At 32.9% G+C, this 21,903-nt stretch overlaps 2 protein-coding genes across 4 annotated transcripts; both read left to right on the top strand.

Moving 5' to 3' along the window:
• The first annotated feature begins 424 nt into the window (after nt 1–424).
• Nucleotides 425–9,105, top strand: LOC123911182 (carnosine N-methyltransferase-like). Of its 3 annotated transcripts, XM_045962553.1 has the most exons (18): nt 425–585; nt 1,626–1,698; nt 2,274–2,317; nt 2,992–3,034; nt 3,122–3,340; nt 3,458–3,574; nt 4,523–4,600; nt 5,249–5,293; nt 5,408–5,487; nt 5,589–5,653; nt 5,771–5,837; nt 5,983–6,096; nt 7,226–7,299; nt 7,906–8,003; nt 8,136–8,195; nt 8,272–8,340; nt 8,427–8,480; nt 8,681–9,105. In XM_045962553.1, exons 1-18 carry the CDS (start codon nt 491–493, stop codon nt 8,747–8,749), a joined length of 1,464 nt encoding a protein of 487 aa, XP_045818509.1. In that variant the 5' UTR covers nt 425–490; the 3' UTR covers nt 8,750–9,105. The 3 variants fall into 3 exon arrangements, with proteins under 3 accessions (XP_045818509.1, XP_045818510.1, XP_045818508.1); XM_045962554.1 differs by lacking the exon at nt 3,458–3,574; XM_045962552.1 differs by having other exon boundaries at nt 7,906–8,195.
• Nucleotides 9,106–11,231: 2,126 nt separating this feature from the next.
• Nucleotides 11,232–21,011, top strand: LOC123911181 (heat shock 70 kDa protein 17). Its single transcript, XM_045962551.1, has 14 exons — nt 11,232–12,152; nt 12,491–12,723; nt 14,513–14,672; nt 15,383–15,628; nt 15,733–15,869; nt 15,994–16,330; nt 16,457–16,618; nt 17,194–17,268; nt 17,349–17,449; nt 17,550–17,619; nt 18,563–18,619; nt 18,716–18,777; nt 20,223–20,295; nt 20,406–21,011. The coding sequence occupies exons 1-14, from the start codon at nt 11,388–11,390 to the stop codon at nt 20,580–20,582; spliced, it is 2,655 nt and encodes an 884-aa protein (XP_045818507.1). The 5' UTR covers nt 11,232–11,387; the 3' UTR covers nt 20,583–21,011.
• The last annotated feature ends 892 nt before the right edge of the window (nt 21,012–21,903 follow it).

Here is a 21,903-nt window from a genome sequence, read left to right as displayed (position 1 = left end):
TACCAGTAGTAGGTCAATAGGATAATTAATTTGGACAAACCTTCACTAAAACGGTAATTAATCTCTTTCTTTAACTACAAATTTAGTGGGATTTAATTATGTGGAAAACTAACTCGATTATAGTCATTTTGGTAAATTATTGATCAAAATTGAGTTATGTGCGAAACTTTGAAATTGAGGCTCAGAAGCATATTTTGTGCAGAATTTTGGGGGAATCCAAAAAATTATAAAATTGGGGGGTAAAATTCCGGATTTTAAAATAGGGGATGTAAAATTCCGATTTATTCAAAATAGGGGGCTAAAACTGAATTTAAGTCTATATACTTTGAAGGTGGGTTGGGCCTTAATATATCCGCCACTCTGACAAGTGTTTACCCGACCCGATCCGGCCCAATCCGATAATTTAATTAGACTAAAGCGATGAAACGCTGATTCTTCTCGCTCGAGGCAGTACTGGAACACTGTGGAAGAAGAAGAAGAAGAAGCAGTGATGGAAGACATAGACGAGGACCAACGTCGTCGTTTAAAGCTTGAAGAAGCTCTTGAAATTCAATCCCTTAGACGCATCATTAGTGCTTACCTCAAGTACAATTATTCGTTCTTTCTTCACTATTCAATCAATTTTTACATTCAACGATTCATCATGTTATTTTGCACTTAATTTTCAATTTTTTGTATTTTATTTTGATTTTAAGCATTTATTGAAATTTAATATATATGATACTTTTGATGCTATGAATTCAATCAAAGCGATGAATGTACATATAGCATATGTAAATAAATCCTTCAAAAAGTTATGGAATTGTTTAGATGTATCTGTAAATTTTTATAATTCTTTGTATTTTTTTTCGTTTGAGATATTTTAATTTGATATTATATTTTTTTTTTTCGTCTCCATCATAATATTCAAAATTCGACATGTAGGTGTTCATGAGGTGTTAGAGTTTGATTATGTAAACTCCGGAGACAGAGTTAATATCCCCTAGATACGGTTGTAAAATGATGATTAGTATCACTTTAATTGATAACAAGTTACTTCAACCTCATATATACTTTGTAATTCAAAATGTATGTATATATAGCAATAGCACCTATACATGGAAGGCGTGTCTGGTGTCTGACATGTGTTTGTATCCGACATGACACATGCAATTATGTTCAATCGATTCATTTTTTCAAATTTTAACCTGTGTTAACGTCTCAGTGTATCATCTGTTGTGGTGGAAGTATAATGATGTGTAGTCTGTCGTGTACTTACACTTAGTGTCATAGTCAGTTGATGACTTGTCAGTTAGTTAGTTTACTCAGTTGCATTGCTGTTAAATAGGTGGGCTTTGCATAGACTGCTATTGTTCCGTGATACTTTATTTGGTACAAAATGTTGTCAAATAAGCCACTACTTTATATTAAGTTAGTTAGTGGAAACAGAGTGGGTTCTGATAAGTGCTTCAAAATCTATAAATACATATTTACATAATGTGATTGACAAATTATCAGTGAATACAGATTGCATTTATCAGATTAATCTTTCCTTTCTCACTTTCATTCATTTTTTCTCACATTTCTCGAATCCTAATAATAATAAAGTAAAACTTGAGCCTTTTCTTCGCTGTCTTCTGATGCAGCTATCCTGATGCCGCAGATGAGGATGTTAGAAGATATGAGAGATCTTTTAGGAAGCTTCCACCTGCCCATAAGGTATTTCTCTGTCGTATTGACTTGAGCAAGACATGTACTGTTTGGTCAAATTAGACTGTAAGAATTGAGTTTTTGAACTCATACCCATTCCTATCCGGTATAAGGATGTAAAATATGGAAGGACATGGAAATTGGAAAATGGCTTATGGATCTTGCCTTCCCTAGGTTGCCACTTGCTCTTGTTTTTGTTCGCATTTGAATGACTGGTGGTTACTGACACCCTTTGCTAAATAGATGAGTTGAAAATTGCTTTTATACCATTTATAAATTTGTCAATAGGAATATGGCTGAAATTGTGTGACCGATCAGTTTATGGTAGCATAAATTCACTCCATCATGATATATTACAGGAATTATTAAATATTAACTCTTGATTTAGCTCTACTACATTAGAGCATTAATATACTATATGGTGTCTAATGTCTTATAGTCTATTTTTTTTTTTTGACATTGTCTTATAGTCTAATTAATATAGTTCGTAACAGTTATATCGTTGCTGTCACATAATTGCTTTTAGAAATTTCTGTTACTTTTTTAGTTCCCTTGTTTATTGTACCTTTTTCTTGTGTTTGTAGGCTCTGTTATCCCACTATCCTCTAAAGTTTCAAAGATTGCGCCGGTACATTGTCTTGCTCTTTTTTTTTCACTATTTTTTAACTTCTCTCTTTTCAATCTTATATATTGAGGTAAAAAATGCTGAGATATTCTGAAGCTGATGCTGGCACTTAGAACAGGAGATGAATTGAACTTGTTGCTGCATGGCTAAATTTGATTCCCGGTCGTAAAAACATAAATAAGCTGTTTTAAGCTTTTAGTTTTTGCAGAAAAGTTTCTGTCAAAACATGTTTTGAATTTTGCAGAAAGTAAACTTCATAGAAACACACCAATATTAGAAATGTGTATTATTCTTAAAATGTTTTGGTCAATTGTAAATATATAAATATAATAATAGTAAATTTGCATCTTTGTATTTATTACATTCATTTTTTAAATATCTATTGTGTACCTGTAGTAAAAAATACACTGGGTTTTCAGCATATACATACTCTCTTTTCATGGCATTTACAGTGTACATAGAGAGGCAGCTATAAAAATCTGTGCTGTGATACCAAGTTTTCAAAAAAAAAAAAAAAATCTGTGCTGTTGGTGGACCTATTTTTCTCTTATAAAAAAATAGTTCATTTGATGTTTTACTTAATAATGGAGAGTCCGAGTTTGATTGGAAAATGGAATTTTAACGTGAAGTTTTGAATCTCATAAATTTGTGATTTTTGCTGCCTTCCAATGGTGCAGGTGTATATCGTTGAACTCTCATTTCATATTCAGCATGCTTCAGGTGCGAACCTACACTTTAGGTGACTTGCTCCTTTTCTGTATTATGGATTATGGTAATATTTGATATTGGTATAATGAACTTTTGCAGGCATTTGAACCTCCACTTGATATGAGTCAGGACATAGATTTAAATGAAGATCAACATCCTGAATATGGCCAAAAAGACCATTTAGGCCGTGAAGGGATTAATTCTTGTTCATGTGAGTCAGCCCCATTGAGAATAACATGTTCTGTATCTAATCGACATGGTTGTGTGGAAGGCAGCAATGATTCATACAGATCATCAGTACTGGCACATCCCGATGAGGTTTCTCCTGCATTCATGACTCCTTTTTTTAGTTCAGTACATAAGCACTGCATGGTGTTTTGTTGGCTCTATCATTGTTTTTTTCATTTAGAAATTTGACTCTGTAGATAACAACAGGAGGTAAACATTGAGAGTCACCATCAGTCAAATACTGGTAGCAATCCTTCAAACATGATACATACTAAAGAGACTAGTGAATATGGTGGAAGTGCTATTGCTGATTCCAATGGAAATGTAATTTCTTCTTGTCTGTGTTAATGTAAATTTTTCATTTTCTAGAGTTGCTATCTAAGTTGGTCACATTTTGTGCATTCCTTGGACTAAATCGGTGTTAACGAAATGGCTATTCTTAAAGTTCTCAATACATTTAGAGTAATTAGGAAGAAAAAAAGTTATCGATACTGCGATACTGGATAATTTTACTGGTGGTGATATCTTTGTTCACTATGGCATCACAGCACATTTATTTAGAAAATAATTACTCTCTCTCTCTCTCTCTCATGGTTTATGTCATGGTTTATGTATTACAAGTTTACAACTAAGTTAATAACAATCTAGACATGTCTACCTAGAGACAGTAATACTTAGCTTTGGAACCCCATTTGATTTATCTGTCATTTAACTCAGTCGTATATGGAAAGTTGAAGTACAATGTGAAGAAATATATCTTTCACGCCATCATTTTATTATGTTTGAGTTCACTGTCAAGGAGTGGCATGTTGATCATTATGGACGGTTGGTTTTTGGAGGAGATGGATAAGTTCCTATAAGTTTTATTTGCTTTCTTTCGTCTTGATTCCTTCTTGTGTGTCCATTTCAGGGAACAAAATAATTCACTTTTTAGTATGACTGCTAGTGTACCCAAAACAAAGATGCTTTGTTAAAATTGTCTATATATGTATCAAGTTAAAACTGGCAAGCAATTTTTAGTAGAGTTTTTTATCATGTCTCATTTGGTTAAGGTTTTGGCCAAAGCTAATGGGAAAGTTTAGTGTGCCCATGCACTTTTTCTCAAAGCAATGGGTTATAGCTTCCACCAAAATCTAAAATCAAACAACTTTGTTTTCTAATACGTTTAATTTTTGTAGATACTAAAGAATGTGGGAATAATGGTTGGATCCATCTTTTCAAACAGACTTTGTCTTCTAATAGGTTTAGTTATTGTTTCCTTCTTTATTTCAGATCACAGATACCTCATCGCAGCAACAATGGTTGGATCCATCTTTTCAACTGAATGTTCCTTTAGTTGATGTGGATAAGGTATGTTTATGTTTCCAGTAGCCATTATTTTTTGTTTCAATGCTGATATTGGAAGGATTTTGATTGGTAGAGGTTTCCTTGGATGAATTAATGGTACAAAATAGGTAGTGACTGGACAGAACTTGTTAATTTAAGGGTTCAGGTTTGATGGGTTGTGTCAAATTCAACGGAGAATGAAGTACAATTTTGATGTGGCAAATCCTCAATATTGCCTGAAAAAATTTCCTAATTAGGGTAGTCGATAAAGTTAACGCAGTAGGACAGAAGATGAGAAGAACATAAAAATAGACTTAATACTTAGGATTTGAATGCTTGAGAGTTGAGAGTAGGAAAGTAGCTGGCTGCAGACCTGCTCTAATTCATAAATCTGCTTTTCTATCTAGACAAAGAACTAATGCTGTCTAATTGACCTCTTATTTTGCAAGAATCAGGAATAGAATCTTAATTCTATGAGGATTGAGACTCTTCCACTAGTCAACTAAACCCATAGGGAAACTTAGATAAAAATACAATGCGACTGTTGCCAATTTGCCCTGTTGATGCTTTGTATTTTGCACTGTTCTGATAGTATAACAATTCTAGTGAAGTGAAGGTTCTCATACTGTTTTGCTGCTACTTAATTGCATTTTATTACTACTTTTGTCTCAGGTGCGGTGTATTATAAGGAACATAGTTAGGGACTGGGCCGTAGAGGTACAGTTTTTTATGCTGTTTTGTGTGAAATATTCTAATTATGGTCATCATATCAAAATATAGAAAAACTTAATTCGTTAATCACTTTTTTCTCCCACAATTGTATGTTATTAGGGTCAGAAGGAACGTGATCAGTGCTACAAACCTATTCTTGAAGAGCTTAATATCTTATTTCCTAATCGCAGTATAGAGAGGTAGACTGTAATGCTCTTAATAGAAATGGAAAGTTCTTATTTGGGCTGAAGATTGTTTGCACAATTTGTGTTTTGCTAAAATCATAAATTTTCTCATACAGTCCACCTGCTTGTTTAGTTCCTGGTGCTGGACTAGGTCGGCTGGCTTTGGACATTTCAAGTTTAGGTTTGTGTCTATTACCAGGCTTACAAGTTACAATAGTAGAAACTACATTTAGATTAGCTTTTGTCCAATGCCTATCTAATGCATTTTATTATACTAATGCATTTTATTATGGTGCAGGATTTATCTGTCAGGGAAATGAATTTTCATACTACATGATGATATGCTCAAGTTTTATTCTTAACCAGTAAGAACAAGGGTTGTCTCTTCCGTCTTGATATTTTTAATGTTACAAATTACCTATTAATAAGTCACAATGCAAAGACTGCTCTTCTGATTATTATTTTTTGTGTTATTTTTCTCCAATCAATTGGCGCTTTGGATAACTTAAGTTGCCAAACTGTTGGTGAGTGGACAATATACCCTTGGATTCACAGCAATTGCAATTCACTTTCAGACAGTGACCAACTCCGTCCTGTTTCAATACCAGATATTCATCCTGCCAGGTACATTCATGGATATTGGATTCTTTTTATTATCTTTTTATAAAATAATACTAATTAGAAAGAAAGAACGAATAAAAGTAAAGGAACCTTGATATGGGTTCCTCCTGTGGCATAAAACAATACCACTGAGCGATTGATATAAAAGGCTTCTCTGCCTATATTCCATGAAATTTTTTAGCATCAAATCGAGGCCAATAAATAACCACTTTTTTACCATCCTTAAGGGGCGAAATTGTCCTTTTACAAACTTGTGCATATCTTTCTATTTAAAAACATCATATGGATGCAATACAGGAAACTGCCCTAAAATTTTTCCTTCCTTGCTCCTGCCATACGCCTATACGGTATGGGCCATACCTGAAGTGTTGAGTTTTGAAAACATAACTTACAATTTTTATAATTTGTGAGCACTGAGTTTGTTGGGTTATGCTTGTACTGTGTTTATATTTGACACCTCATACCTTAATAAGTACTGGATGAAATAATCAGTGTTGAAATTATAGCATTAGATGCAAATGCCTCTTTATTAAATCTGTAACCTTCATTTGCAAGAATCATTTTATGTGGTTCCCCTTAAGAAAAACGAAAATATATCTCATGGATAATATAATATATACAAACTCTAACTTTACTAAAATTCTGAGTGAAACAATAGTGTAGTACAACTGAAGTAAGCCAGTTTTAACAACTCTATGAATATTATAAGCTTCCTGCAGAAAACTACTCACTAGTGGCAGGATCTAATTATGTAAAGCATATAAGAATATACAATGCCAAATAATGATTACAAGAGGTAGGATGACTGCAACAAGTTTCAACGTTTGTCCCACTACATGATATTTTTCATTCTTAATTTGTATATTCCTGCCAATTGATTTGCTTAAACTAATATGAATTTTGCTTCTGCCCAGCTAGCCTCCTAGTTTAAATTAAAAAGGTTTTCACTGAGGCACTCAAAATGAGCCTAATGAATGGGCTATATAATGCGTAAAGGTTGCTATTGGTCATTGGATTTTATTACCTTGTTGCTTTATTAATTATTAGGTTAAAAACAACCTATTCAAATAATGTGTTGATATAATATGTATATTTTAATCATAATATTGTTTGTTACAATGTGTGAGAGCAGTGCAGGAATTACTGAAGGCTTTTCCATGTGTGGAGGTGACTTCGTTGAAGTCTACAGTGATCCAAACCAAAAAGGTAGGGGCAATTATCCAAAACTATTTCTTTCTTTTTTGTTATGTTATATTAGTGGCTCTAAAGAGAAAACCGAAAGTGTTAGTCTTCTGGTTCTATTCCTTACGTGTAAGCTTTGATTTTTGTTGATCCATAATGTAAATTAAGCAAAACAAGACCATCACAGGATTTTAATTAGATACTGTTGTAAAGTGTAGACTAAACTTACATATTCCGAATGTTATCCTACAACCATAAAATAAAACTATTTATAGTTGCCTTCAACATTTCAAGTTGAACTTTCTCAGTTTCAATTTTTTTATTTTTTATTTTTGGTTTTTATCCCTCTGGTTCCTAGGTCTCAGTTTCAATTTTAATATACACTGAATGTTGCATAAATTGTGTATAGTCCATTGTTAGACTTAGACATGAAGTTTTCAAATACAACAGAGTGCGTACGGCACATGATCACCCTTTTCCTATATCTAGATAAATACTAGTGAAAAGTTATTTTGCATAAAATAAACTCGACACTACAATTGCTATTCAAGATAAACCTGGATCTAATTATCTATAATATAGCACCCTAACCATTGTAATTTCTAACAATGCTTTCCAATGACGATGCAGGTGCATGGGATGCAGTTGTAACTTGTTTCTTTATAGATACTGCTCACAATATTGTTGAGTACATTGAAATTATTTCACAAATTTTGAAAGATGGAGGAGTAAGTTCTTTAATTGAAATTCAAATAGATCTTGTGTATCTCTTTTTTTTCCTTCCTCATCCATTTGTTCTCTTGTTGCCATTCTCATTTCAATATTATCCTTCATACTTGATGAAATTGACACCATCACAGGTTTGGATAAATCTGGGCCCTCTACTTTATCACTTTGCAGATACATATGGCCAAGATGATGTAAGACTCTTTTCACATACAATAGCACAATCATATGTGTGGTCTCTATATTATCTAATTTGTAACTTATTTGTAGGAAATGTCCATTGAATTAAGTTTGGAAGATGTTAAAAGGGTTGCATTGCATTATGGATTTGAATTTGAGGTAATCTCATTTGATGTGGATAATACCCCTTCTATTTATGTAATTGATGACTAATCATATTCACATTATCTTGTCATGGATTGCAGAAAGAAAGGACTATTGAGACAACCTACACAACCAATCCTAAATCAATGATGCAAGTAAGTTTCTAATTGCTCACCAGTGTTCCTCAGCCTCCATCTTGTTGTGTATTTTGGTGTACACTTCACCTTATATTACATGAGATATTGAGATGATATGTTCCCCTCAGACGTAGGAATCATAGAAAATCATTAGCAATGAACCCACTGTAAACTTTTATTTGTATAATATGCTAAGTGAATTGTGATACACTTTGCAGAATCGTTACTTTGCTGCATTTTGGACAATGAGAAAAAAACCCGCAGCCGCTCAGCAGCAACTGCCCTGAGAAGAGGGGACATTATTGTTGTGATATAAGTTAATAAATCAATAAATTAATTTTCTGTTACTCGAGATGCTTTGTACGTTTTCTTGATCAAGTGGTGAATATCCCCGTGTTCGTGAAATCTTGATGATTTGTCTTCATTGGAAAGTTTTGTCACATTTGTTAAAGAACTGTGTATCATGAATATTTGTTTTTGACAGTGAGATGCATGCTAAAGTATGCATTGTTAGATACTGTAGACTAATCCCTTTGCTTGCAAGTGACACAAGCGCCAGTTTCATGAACATGCACTTGTAATTGCTACTTTTTTTTTGTTTTTTAGTTTTCTGAGATATTAGAGCTAACTTGGTTTGAGTAAATGGTTTTTATCCAACAAGACATAAATGTCATAATTAATAAAGCAAAGCAATATATTTTTTTGTTGTTGCAACTATTAGTAAAACAAATACTCCATATAACTTTCTTGTCAGCACTCACTCTATGATTATGTTAATTTCTTCTGGATTTTGTTATTTTGACAACTGATTTCACTAAATAAGTTATGAGATCTACTTATGATTTAGTAAAATTTGTTTGAATGATACTAGTTATGAAGAAAATGTTGGGATGAGTGTCAAGTAGTGTTGATATTGATATGTTTTTATTAATTCAAAGTTATATTAATGACTATTTTACAGCTATTTTTAACATGATTTGAATTCGGCACCTTAAGAATTTCTCCCTTAAGAATACATGGCTAACCTATGTAAAAGACATAATTTAAAATTGGGTAAATAGGTTTTTACCCCGGCAAAGTAGGCGGGTTTCGGTTTACACCTTGCAAAAGTGTTTTTTTAGATTACCCCTTGTAATGTGAAGATTTTCTGGTTTACCTCCCTCATGTTTTTATTATTTTTGTTTTTATGAAAACTGTTCAAAAAATTTGGAGACGTGTGGCATCAATGTTGATGAATCTCATTCTCATAGAATGTCAAAAACTGGTTGAAAGAAAAAAGAATTTGATCTTGCCCTTCTTCATCATGTGCCTTTTTACCACCGAACAAGTCTTAGATCTACAACTATTGCATTGAAAATGAGCAAGTCAGAATTACATCGACAAGTAAAGGCGGGAGCTGTTAGAAGACATTTGAATGCTATAAAACCTTTTTTGAAAGAGCCAACCAAAATAGCAAGATTGAAATTTTGTGTATCGATGCTTGATGTTGCTAGCATACCACATGATCCAACTTTCGAAGGAATGTATAACATAATACATATTGACGATAAGTGGGTTTATATGACGAAAAAATCTGAGAAGTACTACTTGCTGCCAAGCGAAGAGGATTCGTTGCCCACTTGTAAAAGCAAGAATTTCATTGAAAAGGTAATATTTTTAGTTGCTTTGGCTCACCCAAGATTTGATGCTCAAAGAAATGTAATATTTGAAGGAAAGATTGATGTAAATAGTATGCTAAAAGGAGTAGTGTTAATAGATCTACTGAAACATTGGAAACAAAACCGATCACTTTAGTCACCAAAGAAATCGTAAGATCATATTTGATAGATAAAGTATTGTATGCTATCAAATAAAAATGGCCAAGAGAAGATGGAATATGTCCAATATTCATTACGTAAGATAACACAAAAACACATATAAATTACAATGATCATGAATTTCGTTAAGCAGCCATAAAAGATGGGTTTGACATTCGTATAATGTGCCAACCAGCTGTAAAAAAAACCTAGTAAATAGAAATTTGGTTTAATAATTTATTCGAAAAAAAATGATTTAATAAGGATATAAATAAAAAAAAATGGATAATTGTTTTTTGGTTTCTTAAAAGAATTAAAGTTTTGAGACAAAACTAAAATAATACTCCCTTCTTCTATTTTATAAGACTTCATTTGACAAAATGCACTATTCATATGTTGTTTTGACCGAATTTTTCTAAAAATATATAAATGTAAATATTATCATATAAGATCTTTTTTGATTTGCTTCAATGAATATTTTTCAAATATCAAATTTCTATAATTTTTACTAATAGAAAATTAAAAATATTCATAATCAAAATTATGCATTGATATACGTGCACTGATAGATAAACTTTTATATTTTGGGACGGAGGAAGTAAAAGACAAAAATTTTGGGACGGGTGAATTTTTTTTTATACCGGAGAGTGGGGACGGATGAAATATTACCGTAAAATAACAATCACATATCTGGTGCAACTGGATTTTTTAAGGGTTTAACTAAAAATCAATTTTTTTTTTTTTTGGTAATAAAATCAAAATTATTTAGTCACACTGACAACAGTAAGTAAAAGTATAATGTACGTTAAGGTTATAAGTGTCATTTACGGAACGTACCAGACTATTGACTCGAGCAACTTCCACATGCTACAAGAATAACAACACTACACACCATCTCATCTTCTGCCACATGTCCATTTATCCACGTGTCCTCTTATCACTGGTTAAAACTTCTCTATTTTCGGTCACTCCCACGTAAACACCATTACTCCAAAAAAAAAAAAACTAAACACTCGATTTTCATTTTCTCATCATTAAACCCATCGCATTTCACAACTCACCGGAGAAGAAACAAAATCACACTCACAACTCGCCGGAGAACAAACCGATTTTCATTTTCTCTCACACAATGGCGCGGCTCCTCGCGAAGCTGGCGCTAATCGTGTCAATTCTCACATTCCTCTTCTCTCCGTCGCATTCCGCTGTATTCAGCGTAGATCTAGGCTCCGAATCGCTCAAAGTCGCCGTCGTAAACTTAAAACCAGGTCAAACTCCGATCTCAGTCGCGATCAACGAGATGTCGAAACGGAAATCACCGGTGTTAGTTTCATTCCACGACGGAGATCGTCTCCTCGGTGAAGAAGCAGCCGGTTTAGTCGCTCGGTATCCACAGAAAGTATATTCTCAAATGAGAGACCTAATAGGGAAACCCTACGTTTCTGTTAAGAATTTTCTAGATTCAATGTACTTGCCTTTCGAAGCGAAGGAGGATTCTTCAAGAGGCACTGTTAATTTCGTTGTAGACAAAAACGGAACTGAATATTCACCTGAGGAATTGGTTGCTATGGTTTTGACTTATGCTTCGAATTTGGCTGAGTTTCATTCGAAGATTCCGATTAAAGACGCTGTGATCGCTGTTCCACCTTATTTTGGACAAGCTGAACGGAGAGGATTGCTTCAGGCCGCGGAGTTAGCCGGGATTAATGTTCTTTCGTTGATTAATGAGTATTCCGGTGCGGCGTTGCAGTATGGGATTGATAAGGATTTCTCAAATGAATCAAGGCATGTTGTTTTCTATGACATGGGTTCTAGTAGTACCTATGCTGCACTTGTGTATTTCTCCTCTTATAAGAGTAAAGAGTATGGGAAGACAGTTTCGGTGAATCAGTTTCAGGTATGATATATATTTCGGATAAATATGTTTGTAGTTTGGTATTCATGAATATCAAATTTAACAGTTGGAGTTTTTCTGTATAATTTAGTAGTATTTGACTAGTATTAGATATTAGAGTGAAAGTTGCATAGTTTGAATTGTGATGTTAATGAAGGAATAAGTGTACAAAATAGAGGGACAATGATTACTGACTAGAAACAAACAATAGAGGAAGAATTTTATGATTAAAGAGTTTGGAATTGCATTCATGCTAAATGTGTGGACTCAGAGCTAAATTTGTAATTTTGTACTCTGGGTATCTTATTGTTCTTAATTTGTCCACTTTGTAATTCTTGTAGGTCAAGGATGTGCGTTGGAACCCTGAGCTAGGTGGTCAGCATATGGAAATGCGATTGGTAGAGTATTTTGCCAATGAATTCAATGCACAAGTTGGTGGTGGAATAGATGTGAGAAAGTTTCCCAAGGCCATGGCTAAGTTAAAGAAACAGGTTAAACGGACAAAAGAAATTCTTAGCGCAAACACCGCAGCTCCCATTTCAGTTGAGTCGCTTCATGGTGATTTGGACTTCAGGTAAGTAGTTAGTTCAAAGATTCTCATTTGCTTGCTTGTTCAGTATTTCTGATTTCAATGAATTTTTTGTTTTTATATCTATCATTCTGAACTAAAGTTGGTTTGGTGGTTTGTACTAATAGATTGTAGTGTTTGGCCTTGTCACAATTGTACTGAATAATGCTGTTTCACTAGTTAACATATTCTACTGAACAACCACATGAAAATCAACCAACCAATCCAAGGGTTATCCCGCATCATTATGAAGATAATATGGAAAATGTTTAATCTATCTAGTCTTTTGGAAAATCAAATTCAGTAGAGCATATTTCTATTTGGTGTGTGGCACTGCATTTCTATTTTGGCACATGGTACTCCATGGAGTGCTAAATGTGATTGTAATTATTTTTTTTTTTGTGGGTTTCGTCAAGGACCTCTAGGTAGTATGGCTTTTCATTTCCATGTGTTTGTAATAGTCGTAGACACCATTATGTACAGAAGTTTTCTGTGCCGATTTGTCGCAAGTTTGATGCAAGATGAAATGGATCATCTCTTGCCCGTTTTCCTTTCCTCCCATAAATTATCCGAGTATTTTATTTTAATTGTAGTGTCACAACTCACAAGTCAATGGTCCACAATTGTCTAATATGAAAATAATTTTGACACCTAATGCTACATGGTAGTGATCACTCAACAAAAGTCATTTAGAAATTAGAGGTGTTCATTATGAAATGATAAAGGACGAGAACCACAAGAAGAAAATTGAAGTGGGATGAAAACAAAAAAATGATATATTTATAGGAACAAAAATCATATTTAAACCATTGAAAAAATATCTCATGATATCTTTTGGCACTAGTGTATGTTTGAGAGTAAATAAATAGAGTATATTGGATTAGTTTCTCATAAATTCCCTCCACCGGATTTAATCCTATCTGAGTCAGCATCAAACAACTAAATATGGGCACCTCTCCTAGCCGGGATTCAAACTTTGGTTCACCACGTTGTAGGAGTATAGCCCCATCTGCTAGACCCAACCCGCAATGGTTAGAAGTCTGGTCCAGTATTAGCATAAACTAAAATTAATATTTTTTATGTTCTTTCCCATCAATATACACAATGTAACATGATTCAAAGTTTCTGTTTTCTGTTTCCTTCTTACTTGCCTAAAGCCCTATGATTCTGACAGTTCATAAACTGAATTATGTTGTCAAGATTCCATTTTCTATAACTTTCCCAAAATAATTTGGTGAGGAAAAGGAAGAACTATGATAACAGACATGTGAATTTACAAAAAATTCAAACCTGACCCAGATTCTTCTGATTCTGAAGAGATACTACCAGTCCTAAAAGCTTGAGTGTCGGGATTCTCTAATCTCTACTAATTAATTAATAATATAATGACTAAAATGTAAGTACTGGTCTTTTGTGATCGGTAAAAAGTAAAACCTAGTTTCATCAAAACTAGATCTTAAATTTTGGCAATATATGGGTTCAGCTCTGTTAAGGGAGTTGCGCATACTACCCATGCTGGTTATTGTTTAATGGTATTTTCTCAAATCTAACTTACAATACAAATCAAAAGGAAGTTTCTGTTTCAAATGTAATGCCAATCCGTAAAGGGAAATACATTTGAAGAATGTAATTTCCTTATATGTTAAAGCTTGTCAAGTGAAATGCATGCAACTGATTAAACTAAAATACAAACAATGACAATGTATTTATTTTTGTAACTATCAGGGCATGATGTAATTATACTATGTATAAATAACACATAAGGATCCTTCATTCAAGGCTTCTTTTCTTACAGGAGCACAATAACCCGTGAGAAATTTGAAGAGCTTTGTGAAGATATATGGGAAAAATCTCTGTTACCGTTGAAAGAGTTGCTCGAGCATTCAGGCTTGTCAACAGATCAAATATACGCAGTGGAGTTAATTGGAGGTGCTACCAGAGTGCCAAAATTACAGGTTTGAATAATCTTTTTCCTTTTGCTATCATGCTTTCTGCAATGTGTATTAGTGGGGATTAGATCTGCTGGTATTTGTAAAAGATAGAACTCCATGATTTATATTATTGCCTCAACAGTTAACATTTGTTTTCTTTGTATTAACTATCATCTGTTATATCAAATGTTAAGCTAGTTTTTTGACTCATTGGTAAACATGACCCTATTATACGTGTAGATGTACTTGCTACTTTTTTTTCCGGTTAACTTGAATGATGGAAAAATAGCGGGCAGCTGACAGATCACATGTTAAAATAATTTTTTTTTAATGTAGAGATGTTAGGAGAACCAACTGTTAGATTGTTAGTACTTAGTTAGAGAGAGGTGAATAGTAGGATATAAAGGGTAGAACATTCAATTGAGTACGAATGTTGGGTCTTTGGGCACAGATCTTCATAGTACTGGGACATTTTTCTGTAATTTGGGGAGTTCTTCCCTATTCTAATTCAGTTCAAGCTTCCTATCAAGATATAGACAAAATGAATGTGATTTCGTGGCATGAATTCTTTATATATCAAATATATATAAAACTGCAGTACTTTGTCGTTTTACTATGTATTTTTAGATAGATTGTTAATACTTTAGTTTACAACTAATGTATTATTTTACTTGGCAATCCAACATTGATGTATAGAATTTTACTTATTGTTATTCTGTTAACTATTATTACAGGCTAAGCTTCAAGGGTTCCTTGGTAGAAAAGAACTTGATAGGCATCTCGACGCTGATGAAGCAATAGTTCTTGGTGCTGCTCTGCATGCTGCAAATATAAGTGATGGAATCAAATTAAACCGCAAACTAGGAATGGTCGATGGTTCCTTATATGAGTTTGTGGTTGAATTGAATGGTCCTGATCTTCTGAAAAGTGAAAGTTCAAGACAGTTACTTGTACCACGAATGAAGAAACTCCCAAGCAAGGTAAATCAATTGATTTTTCATGCAATGCATATAATAAGAAAAGTGGAATGATCAATTATATTCTCCAATTTTACTAATCAATTGTTGTATGGTTTACTTAACAGATGTTCAGATCCTTTAATCACAACAAAGATTTTGAAGTTTCACTAGCTTATGAAAGTGAACATCATTTGCCACCTGGTGTTACCTCTCCCTTAATTGCTCAATACCAGATATCTGGTTTAACAGATGCAAGCGAGAAGTAAGAATAACGAACTTCCTGAACTTTTCCATATTTGTTGATGTCAACCTCTCAAGAATTGTTTTAATACAAACTCTTTGAAATCTCTGATTCTTTTTTTGTTTTGTCTTTTCTGTTCTTATAGATACTCATCTCGGAATCTGTCGTCCCCCATTAAGGCAAATGTACATTTCTCTCTTAGTAGAAGTGGAATTCTTTCTCTGGATCGGGCAGATGCTGTTATTGAAATAACAGAGTGGGTGGAAGTTCCCAAGAAGAACTTGACCGTAGAGAATTCAACTATTTCGTCAAATGTAACGGATGAATCTAGTGCTACAAACAATTCTGAGGAAAACAGTGAAGGTGTGCAAAGTGATAGTGGTAATAGTAAGGCATCTAACACGAGTACAGAAGAGCAAGCTGCTGCTGAACCTGCTACAGAGAGAAAGTTGAAAAAGCGGACCTTTAGGGTACCATTAAAGGTAAAAGCTAACTGACAACCCTTACTTCGTAGTCATTAAAATGACTGGTGATTATCAAGATGAAAAAGGTTAAAACATTGAAACGAGATCTTCTAATAATTTCCACTTCATTTTTACTGGTGGCAGATTGTTGAGAAGCTAACAGGACCCGGGATGTCTCTATCGAAAGATTTTCTTGCTGAAGCTAAAACAAAATTACAAGCGCTAGACAAAAAAGATGCAGAAAGGAAAAGGACAGCTGAGTTTAAAAATAATTTAGAAGGATATATATATACTACTAAGGAAAAGGTTGGTAAAAAACAATATGCTTATGGTTTTATTAATCTTGAAGGCCCCCATCTTTTCTACAATGTAAATCATTATCCTTTAAGATTTTTTAATTATCTTTCAAAGATTCTCTTAAATATTGGCCTTTATTTAGTTGACTTAAAGTTTCTACGAAGGATTTGAAGTCATTTTCTTCTTTTTTTAATTTTTAATTTTTTAGGAATAAATGTCATCAGAATACAATTAAGAAATGGCATAATGAGATTGCATTTTTTGAAACCAAACTTACCCCAATCTCTAGGAAATTTAACTCAAGAATGCCCCATCTAATCTTCATGTTTAATCTTGTTCTTGCATTCATCATAATCTAATTATGTTTGTAGATATTTTTTTTGGTTGCCATATATCTTTTTACTGGGAGAGGGTAGCATTTGGGAGTGATCCTCCCACTCTTATTTTATTGGTTTACATATTATAAATATTATGTCTATTGTTATTTTAGGATTTTTATAAAGTTAACTATTTCTTTTTTTGTACTTGATAATGTAGCTGTTTATTTTTCAACTTTTTCTTATTGATTTCCTTGTTTTTATCAGATTGAAACTCTTGAGGAGTTTGAAAAAGTTTCTACAAGTGAGGAACGCCAGTCCTTTGTTGGGAAGCTTGATGAGGTTATAACCCTTTTCCTTGGCCAACCAACAAGAAATACCACTGTTAAGAATTTTGACTTAGGCTTCTTGCATTCTGTCAGGTGCAAGATTGGTTATATACAGATGGTGAAGATGCCAACGCTACAGAGTTCGAAGAGCGTCTAAATCAGTTAAAAGCTGTTGGAGATCCAATTTTCTTCAGGTCTGTTGTATTCTCTGTTTTAATATAGCTCTACCATGTTTACTATGTATACCTATATAGTATGGTAAAGTTTTTCTGAAGGGTTTAACATCTATTTTAGGTTAAAAGAGCTTACAGCTCGACCAGCGGCAGTTGAGCATGCCTATAAATACATTAATGAGCTGAAACAGGTACCATTAACAATTTCTATGCTTTGGCTTATTTCATTTTACGCATGTGTTCATTTTGAAACTGTAATTTTGTTTCTGGTAGAGTCCAATAATCGATCGATGTAATTGACCACACCCAGTGGAATAAGGCTTTTGGTGGTAGTGGTTGTTTGTTGTCAAGGTTGTCAAACTCTAGTTTCTAGATAAACTGGTTGAGTCTAGGTAAACTTGACGTGTAAGATTCTATCTTATTTTACAAATAATTTTAAGAAAATTTATACTCACAATACCATAAGACAACAATTATTCAACTCCATGAAAAAGGAAAGTAACAATTGCTGAATAAGGTACGAGAAAACTTTGAGAAGTTCAGTTTAATAATGTACGACAAAATTATGATTTATGCTTCCAAAGAGATGGTAATATGTATCTTTCACACACTATGGTATTATCTGAATAAAGTCACTTACATGCACCGACAACATGGGAAAAAATATATGGCTGAAGGTTGACAATTCTATTTTTATGTCTTGACAATATGATCTTTATGTCTTGACAATTCTATTTTTATGTTTTATGCTTTCTAGTGAGCCTCCCTCCAACTAAGGCTCATTACTTCAATTCATTGGTTTTAAAAAAAAAAGAAAATTCATCTCATGTAGTCCTGACAATTCGATCTTTTAAACACTCACCAAAAAAATGTATGGCCAAAAATAAAGAAACCAGTAAACATTCACCAACCTCCTTTGGGCTACAATATTGTTTTTTTTGTAGAAAAGGTTCTTTTTTTCTTTTTCAATGTTAGACAAATCAAACATGTACAATGTTCAATTGGTTGGCCATACCCACTGAAGCAGTATATTTTTATTTACACAATTTTTTTGACTTGAACTCGCTATTAAGTATTAGGTGATGTAAAAAGAAATGAAGCATTTATATATAGATCTTTTTCTGACATGTGCAGATTGTAGAAGAGTGGAAAGCAAAGAAGTCTTGGCTTCCAAAAGAACGAGTAGATGAGGTATTTGATTATTTTGATTTCAATATTCTTGAATCTATTAAATCAATGTGTTACGTCTAGAAAAATCATTTCTTTTTGGGATTGCTATTTTGCAAGGTTATTAATGTTGCGGAAAAGTTAAAGAAATGGTTGGATGAGAAAGAAACTGAGCAAAAGAAGTAAGTTCCTGTCAGTAATAGTTGTTCTTGTAGTGTTAATTTATTTGTGATAAATATAATTTTTTGGTCCCTACTAAATACTATTTAAATTTAGTCCGTAAATTTTTTTTCTCTTAAGTTTGGTCCCCCGCTTATTCCATGTTTTCAAAATTAGTCATTATCATTTTAAAATATTAAACCACTGTTATTATGAAATAACCATTTTTTTTATGCAATGAAATAATCATTTTAAACCAATTAATTAAAGACAAAAATGAATGGGCTGCCACATGGACGCCAATTCTTTTAAAAAGTCCTTTTGGCAAGTGTTGACTTGGATTTTCGTCTGCCAAGTAAAAAAAAATAAAAATGGGAGGGACCAATCTTGAAAATGTGAAGTAAGTTGTAAGACCAAACTTAGGAGTTAGGAGGAAAATTTTATAAGGACTAAACTTAGGAGAGTGTTTTGTAAGGACCAAAAACAGATTTAACATTTTATGTTTACGTTGTCCTGCACAGATTGTTCATGAGTCAAAAGAAGTTTCTTCATGAATAGATGCTTGTATTAACAATTGTCTCAAATTTTATTGTTTGTTGTCCTAGAGTTCTAATACTGATTTTTACATCTATCTATTATTATAAAATGAAACTTCCATGTGTGTTTTGAATACATTTTTTTATTTTAAGCTGGTTTATTTTGTTTATTTTAAATTTTTTGCATGACCATTTCAATCTTATTGTTGATCTAAGGTAAAGAAGTTATCTTTAAAAATGGTTTCCTTTGATCTTGTTTTACCAAGACAATACAGACTTTAAAATGGTAGTTGTGTATGTGTTGGATACTTTTGGATTTTTGGGGTATTTCTAATTGTATTTTACAAAATATTTTGTACTTTTTCTGTACTTCTATACCAATACAAATTAGAATGCTCGATAATTAGATAAATGATATCACTTTATTATGTCAAAAATGGCTCATGTTGATTTTTAAAATATTAATTCTCTCTTTTGATTTAAAACTAATGCTATATAGTAAATTTATACCAACTTCATGTGTTTTATTGTAGCAACATAATGTCCTATATTTTTTAAATTTTGTTGTTTCCCTTGTATGTGTCCGTAGTGTATTGTATTTGTGCTCTGTCGTGCTTTTTAGTCTGTTACTCTTCTAAGGTTGAAAGACTAGATGGACTCTAACTTGCGTCAATTTTTTTTTTCCAATCTCTTGCGTCAATTTATATAGCACAAAATATGATCAATGTAAATGGTCTATAGAGTGAAATAACATTAAATTAAGGTTGCTTAGTCATACAATAGTTTCTTCCGTCAATGGTGTGTATGTGTAATACGGTCTATTGCTACCAAATCTTGATTTTGGTCATTGAGTAAATTCCACTGTGTAATAGTTCTAAATCTAATGTTATTAATTATTAATTTTTATATGTTTTTGTTTTGAAATTTTGAAGGACTTCTGGATTCAGTAAGCCTGCATTTACATCTGAAGAAGTATATTCAAAGGTGTTTGATCTACAAAACAAGGTACCACCATCTCTTCTACTTTTATAGTTCAAGACAGTGTATTAGCACATTATTTACATGCCCATGAAAGCAGTGGCATTCGTGCTGAGGTTTTCAATGTATATTTACAGGTTGCCAGTATTAATAGAATCCCCAAGCCCAAGCCCAAGGTTCAGAAGCCTGTCAAGAATGAAACTGAGAGCAATGAGAAGAGTACTGATAATTCCGATTCTACCTCAAATGATAGTTCAGAAGGCCAAAGTGAAGAAACAGTTGATGAGAAAGCAGAAACTCACGATGAGTTATGATTTAACTTGGAATGCATGTAGGTCCATTTTTTATCATCTACCTACAAGTTTTAATTAGTTAAAGGTGTAGGCTGGTAAGGTTAGAATGGATAGGTGAAAAGGAGGGAATGCCAGTTTTCAGCGAGCAAGAGAATAGAGTTGAGGCAACATTTGCTTGATGAATGCTAAAATTTTGAGGTTAGATGACTACAATAGTTTTTTTTTTAATGATTGATTTCCCTTTGCTATGCAAGAGGGGTAAGTTGTAATTTAAGGCCATATGAAATGTGATATATAGGAAGAAAAAGAAGCTCAGTTTATTAGGTTTGCTCAAGATTCTCTCTCGAGAGTTCACATAATCCTAAACGATATTTATTTGTTACGAACAGAAGAGACTTTGTTTTTTGGTACAAAAAAAAGAGAAAATAATTTGCTGCTAGTGTAGATGAATGGTTTTTATTGGAAACTAGCTAAGTCTGTGATATGAGATTGTTTGAAAAGTTTTGAAGAATTTCTATAATTAATTATTTATTAAGTTGTATATTTTTGGGTAAAATATAATCTTAGTCTTTTATCTTTTACTCAAAATTTGTTTGTGTTTTATCTTTTAAAATATTCATTTTGGAACGTTATATTTACAACGAATTTATCCTTTTGTTAAATAGGTGCTGTCTATGCTAATAGACTGTTTAGTGTTCTAATATTATTGCGAAGGATGAAAATAGTGATTTGAAGTTTGAGGGATGATAACAACAAAAATTATTTTACATAGATCAAAACCAAATTTTGCTCTCATTTTAGAGAGGTTAAAGAAAATGAAAAAAATTTACAAAACCAAAATCAAACTTTGTTACAAAACCAAGAAATAATGATAGAGTTCCGAAATCTCCAACTTGTTTCGACGAACACAAACTCAGCGTTGTTATTTCTAACACAACAATCGAATAAAGTTATACAACAGCTCCCTCATGAGAAGCTGCGTCGATGTTGCATTTGAGCCAACCTCCACTAGGCCTCTCCCATGTCACAATTTCTTAAATCACGAGCCACATTATTTCTGCTATATATGCTGCAGATCGTACATTGCAGACTGTAGATGCATGATTTATAATGGAAACTAGTTAAGTCTTCAAATTTGCAAATATCAAATTATAAGTCCGTGCTAAATTTGTGCATGCCCTGATTTTATCATTATATTTCTCCCTTTTATATTATGTAAAAATATTACAGAATATTTTCACTCACTAATACTAGATTGAAAAACCTTTAACCATAGAAGCTCTCCTAAGTGAAAAACAAACTGGCAATGTGATAAAGATGCTAAGAACAAATGGTGGAGGTG

The sequence above is a fragment of the Trifolium pratense genome, linkage group LG2 (genome assembly GCF_020283565.1).
Source record: "Trifolium pratense cultivar HEN17-A07 linkage group LG2, ARS_RC_1.1, whole genome shotgun sequence".
NCBI classification, from domain to species: Eukaryota; Viridiplantae; Streptophyta; class Magnoliopsida; order Fabales; family Fabaceae; genus Trifolium; species Trifolium pratense.
Note: the sequence above shows the minus strand (reverse complement) of the source record. Positions and strands in the feature narration are given on the sequence as shown.

Coding starts and splice junctions, on each gene's coding strand:
- LOC123911182 (XM_045962552.1), top strand. CDS start 491: ATGGAAGACATAGACGAGGACCAACGTCGTCGTTTAAAGCTTGAAGAA. Junction 5,654..5,770: donor TTTGGACATTTCAAGTTTAG/GTTTGTGTCTAT, acceptor ATTATGGTGCAG/GATTTATCTGTCAGGGAAAT. Junction 8,196..8,271: donor ATACATATGGCCAAGATGAT/GTAAGACTCTTT, acceptor ACTTATTTGTAG/GAAATGTCCATTGAATTAAG.
- LOC123911181 (XM_045962551.1), top strand. CDS start 11,388: ATGGCGCGGCTCCTCGCGAAGCTGGCGCTAATCGTGTCAATTCTCACA. Junction 16,619..17,193: donor TATATACTACTAAGGAAAAG/GTTGGTAAAAAA, acceptor TGTTTTTATCAG/ATTGAAACTCTTGAGGAGTT. Junction 18,778..20,222: donor AAAGAAACTGAGCAAAAGAA/GTAAGTTCCTGT, acceptor GAAATTTTGAAG/GACTTCTGGATTCAGTAAGC.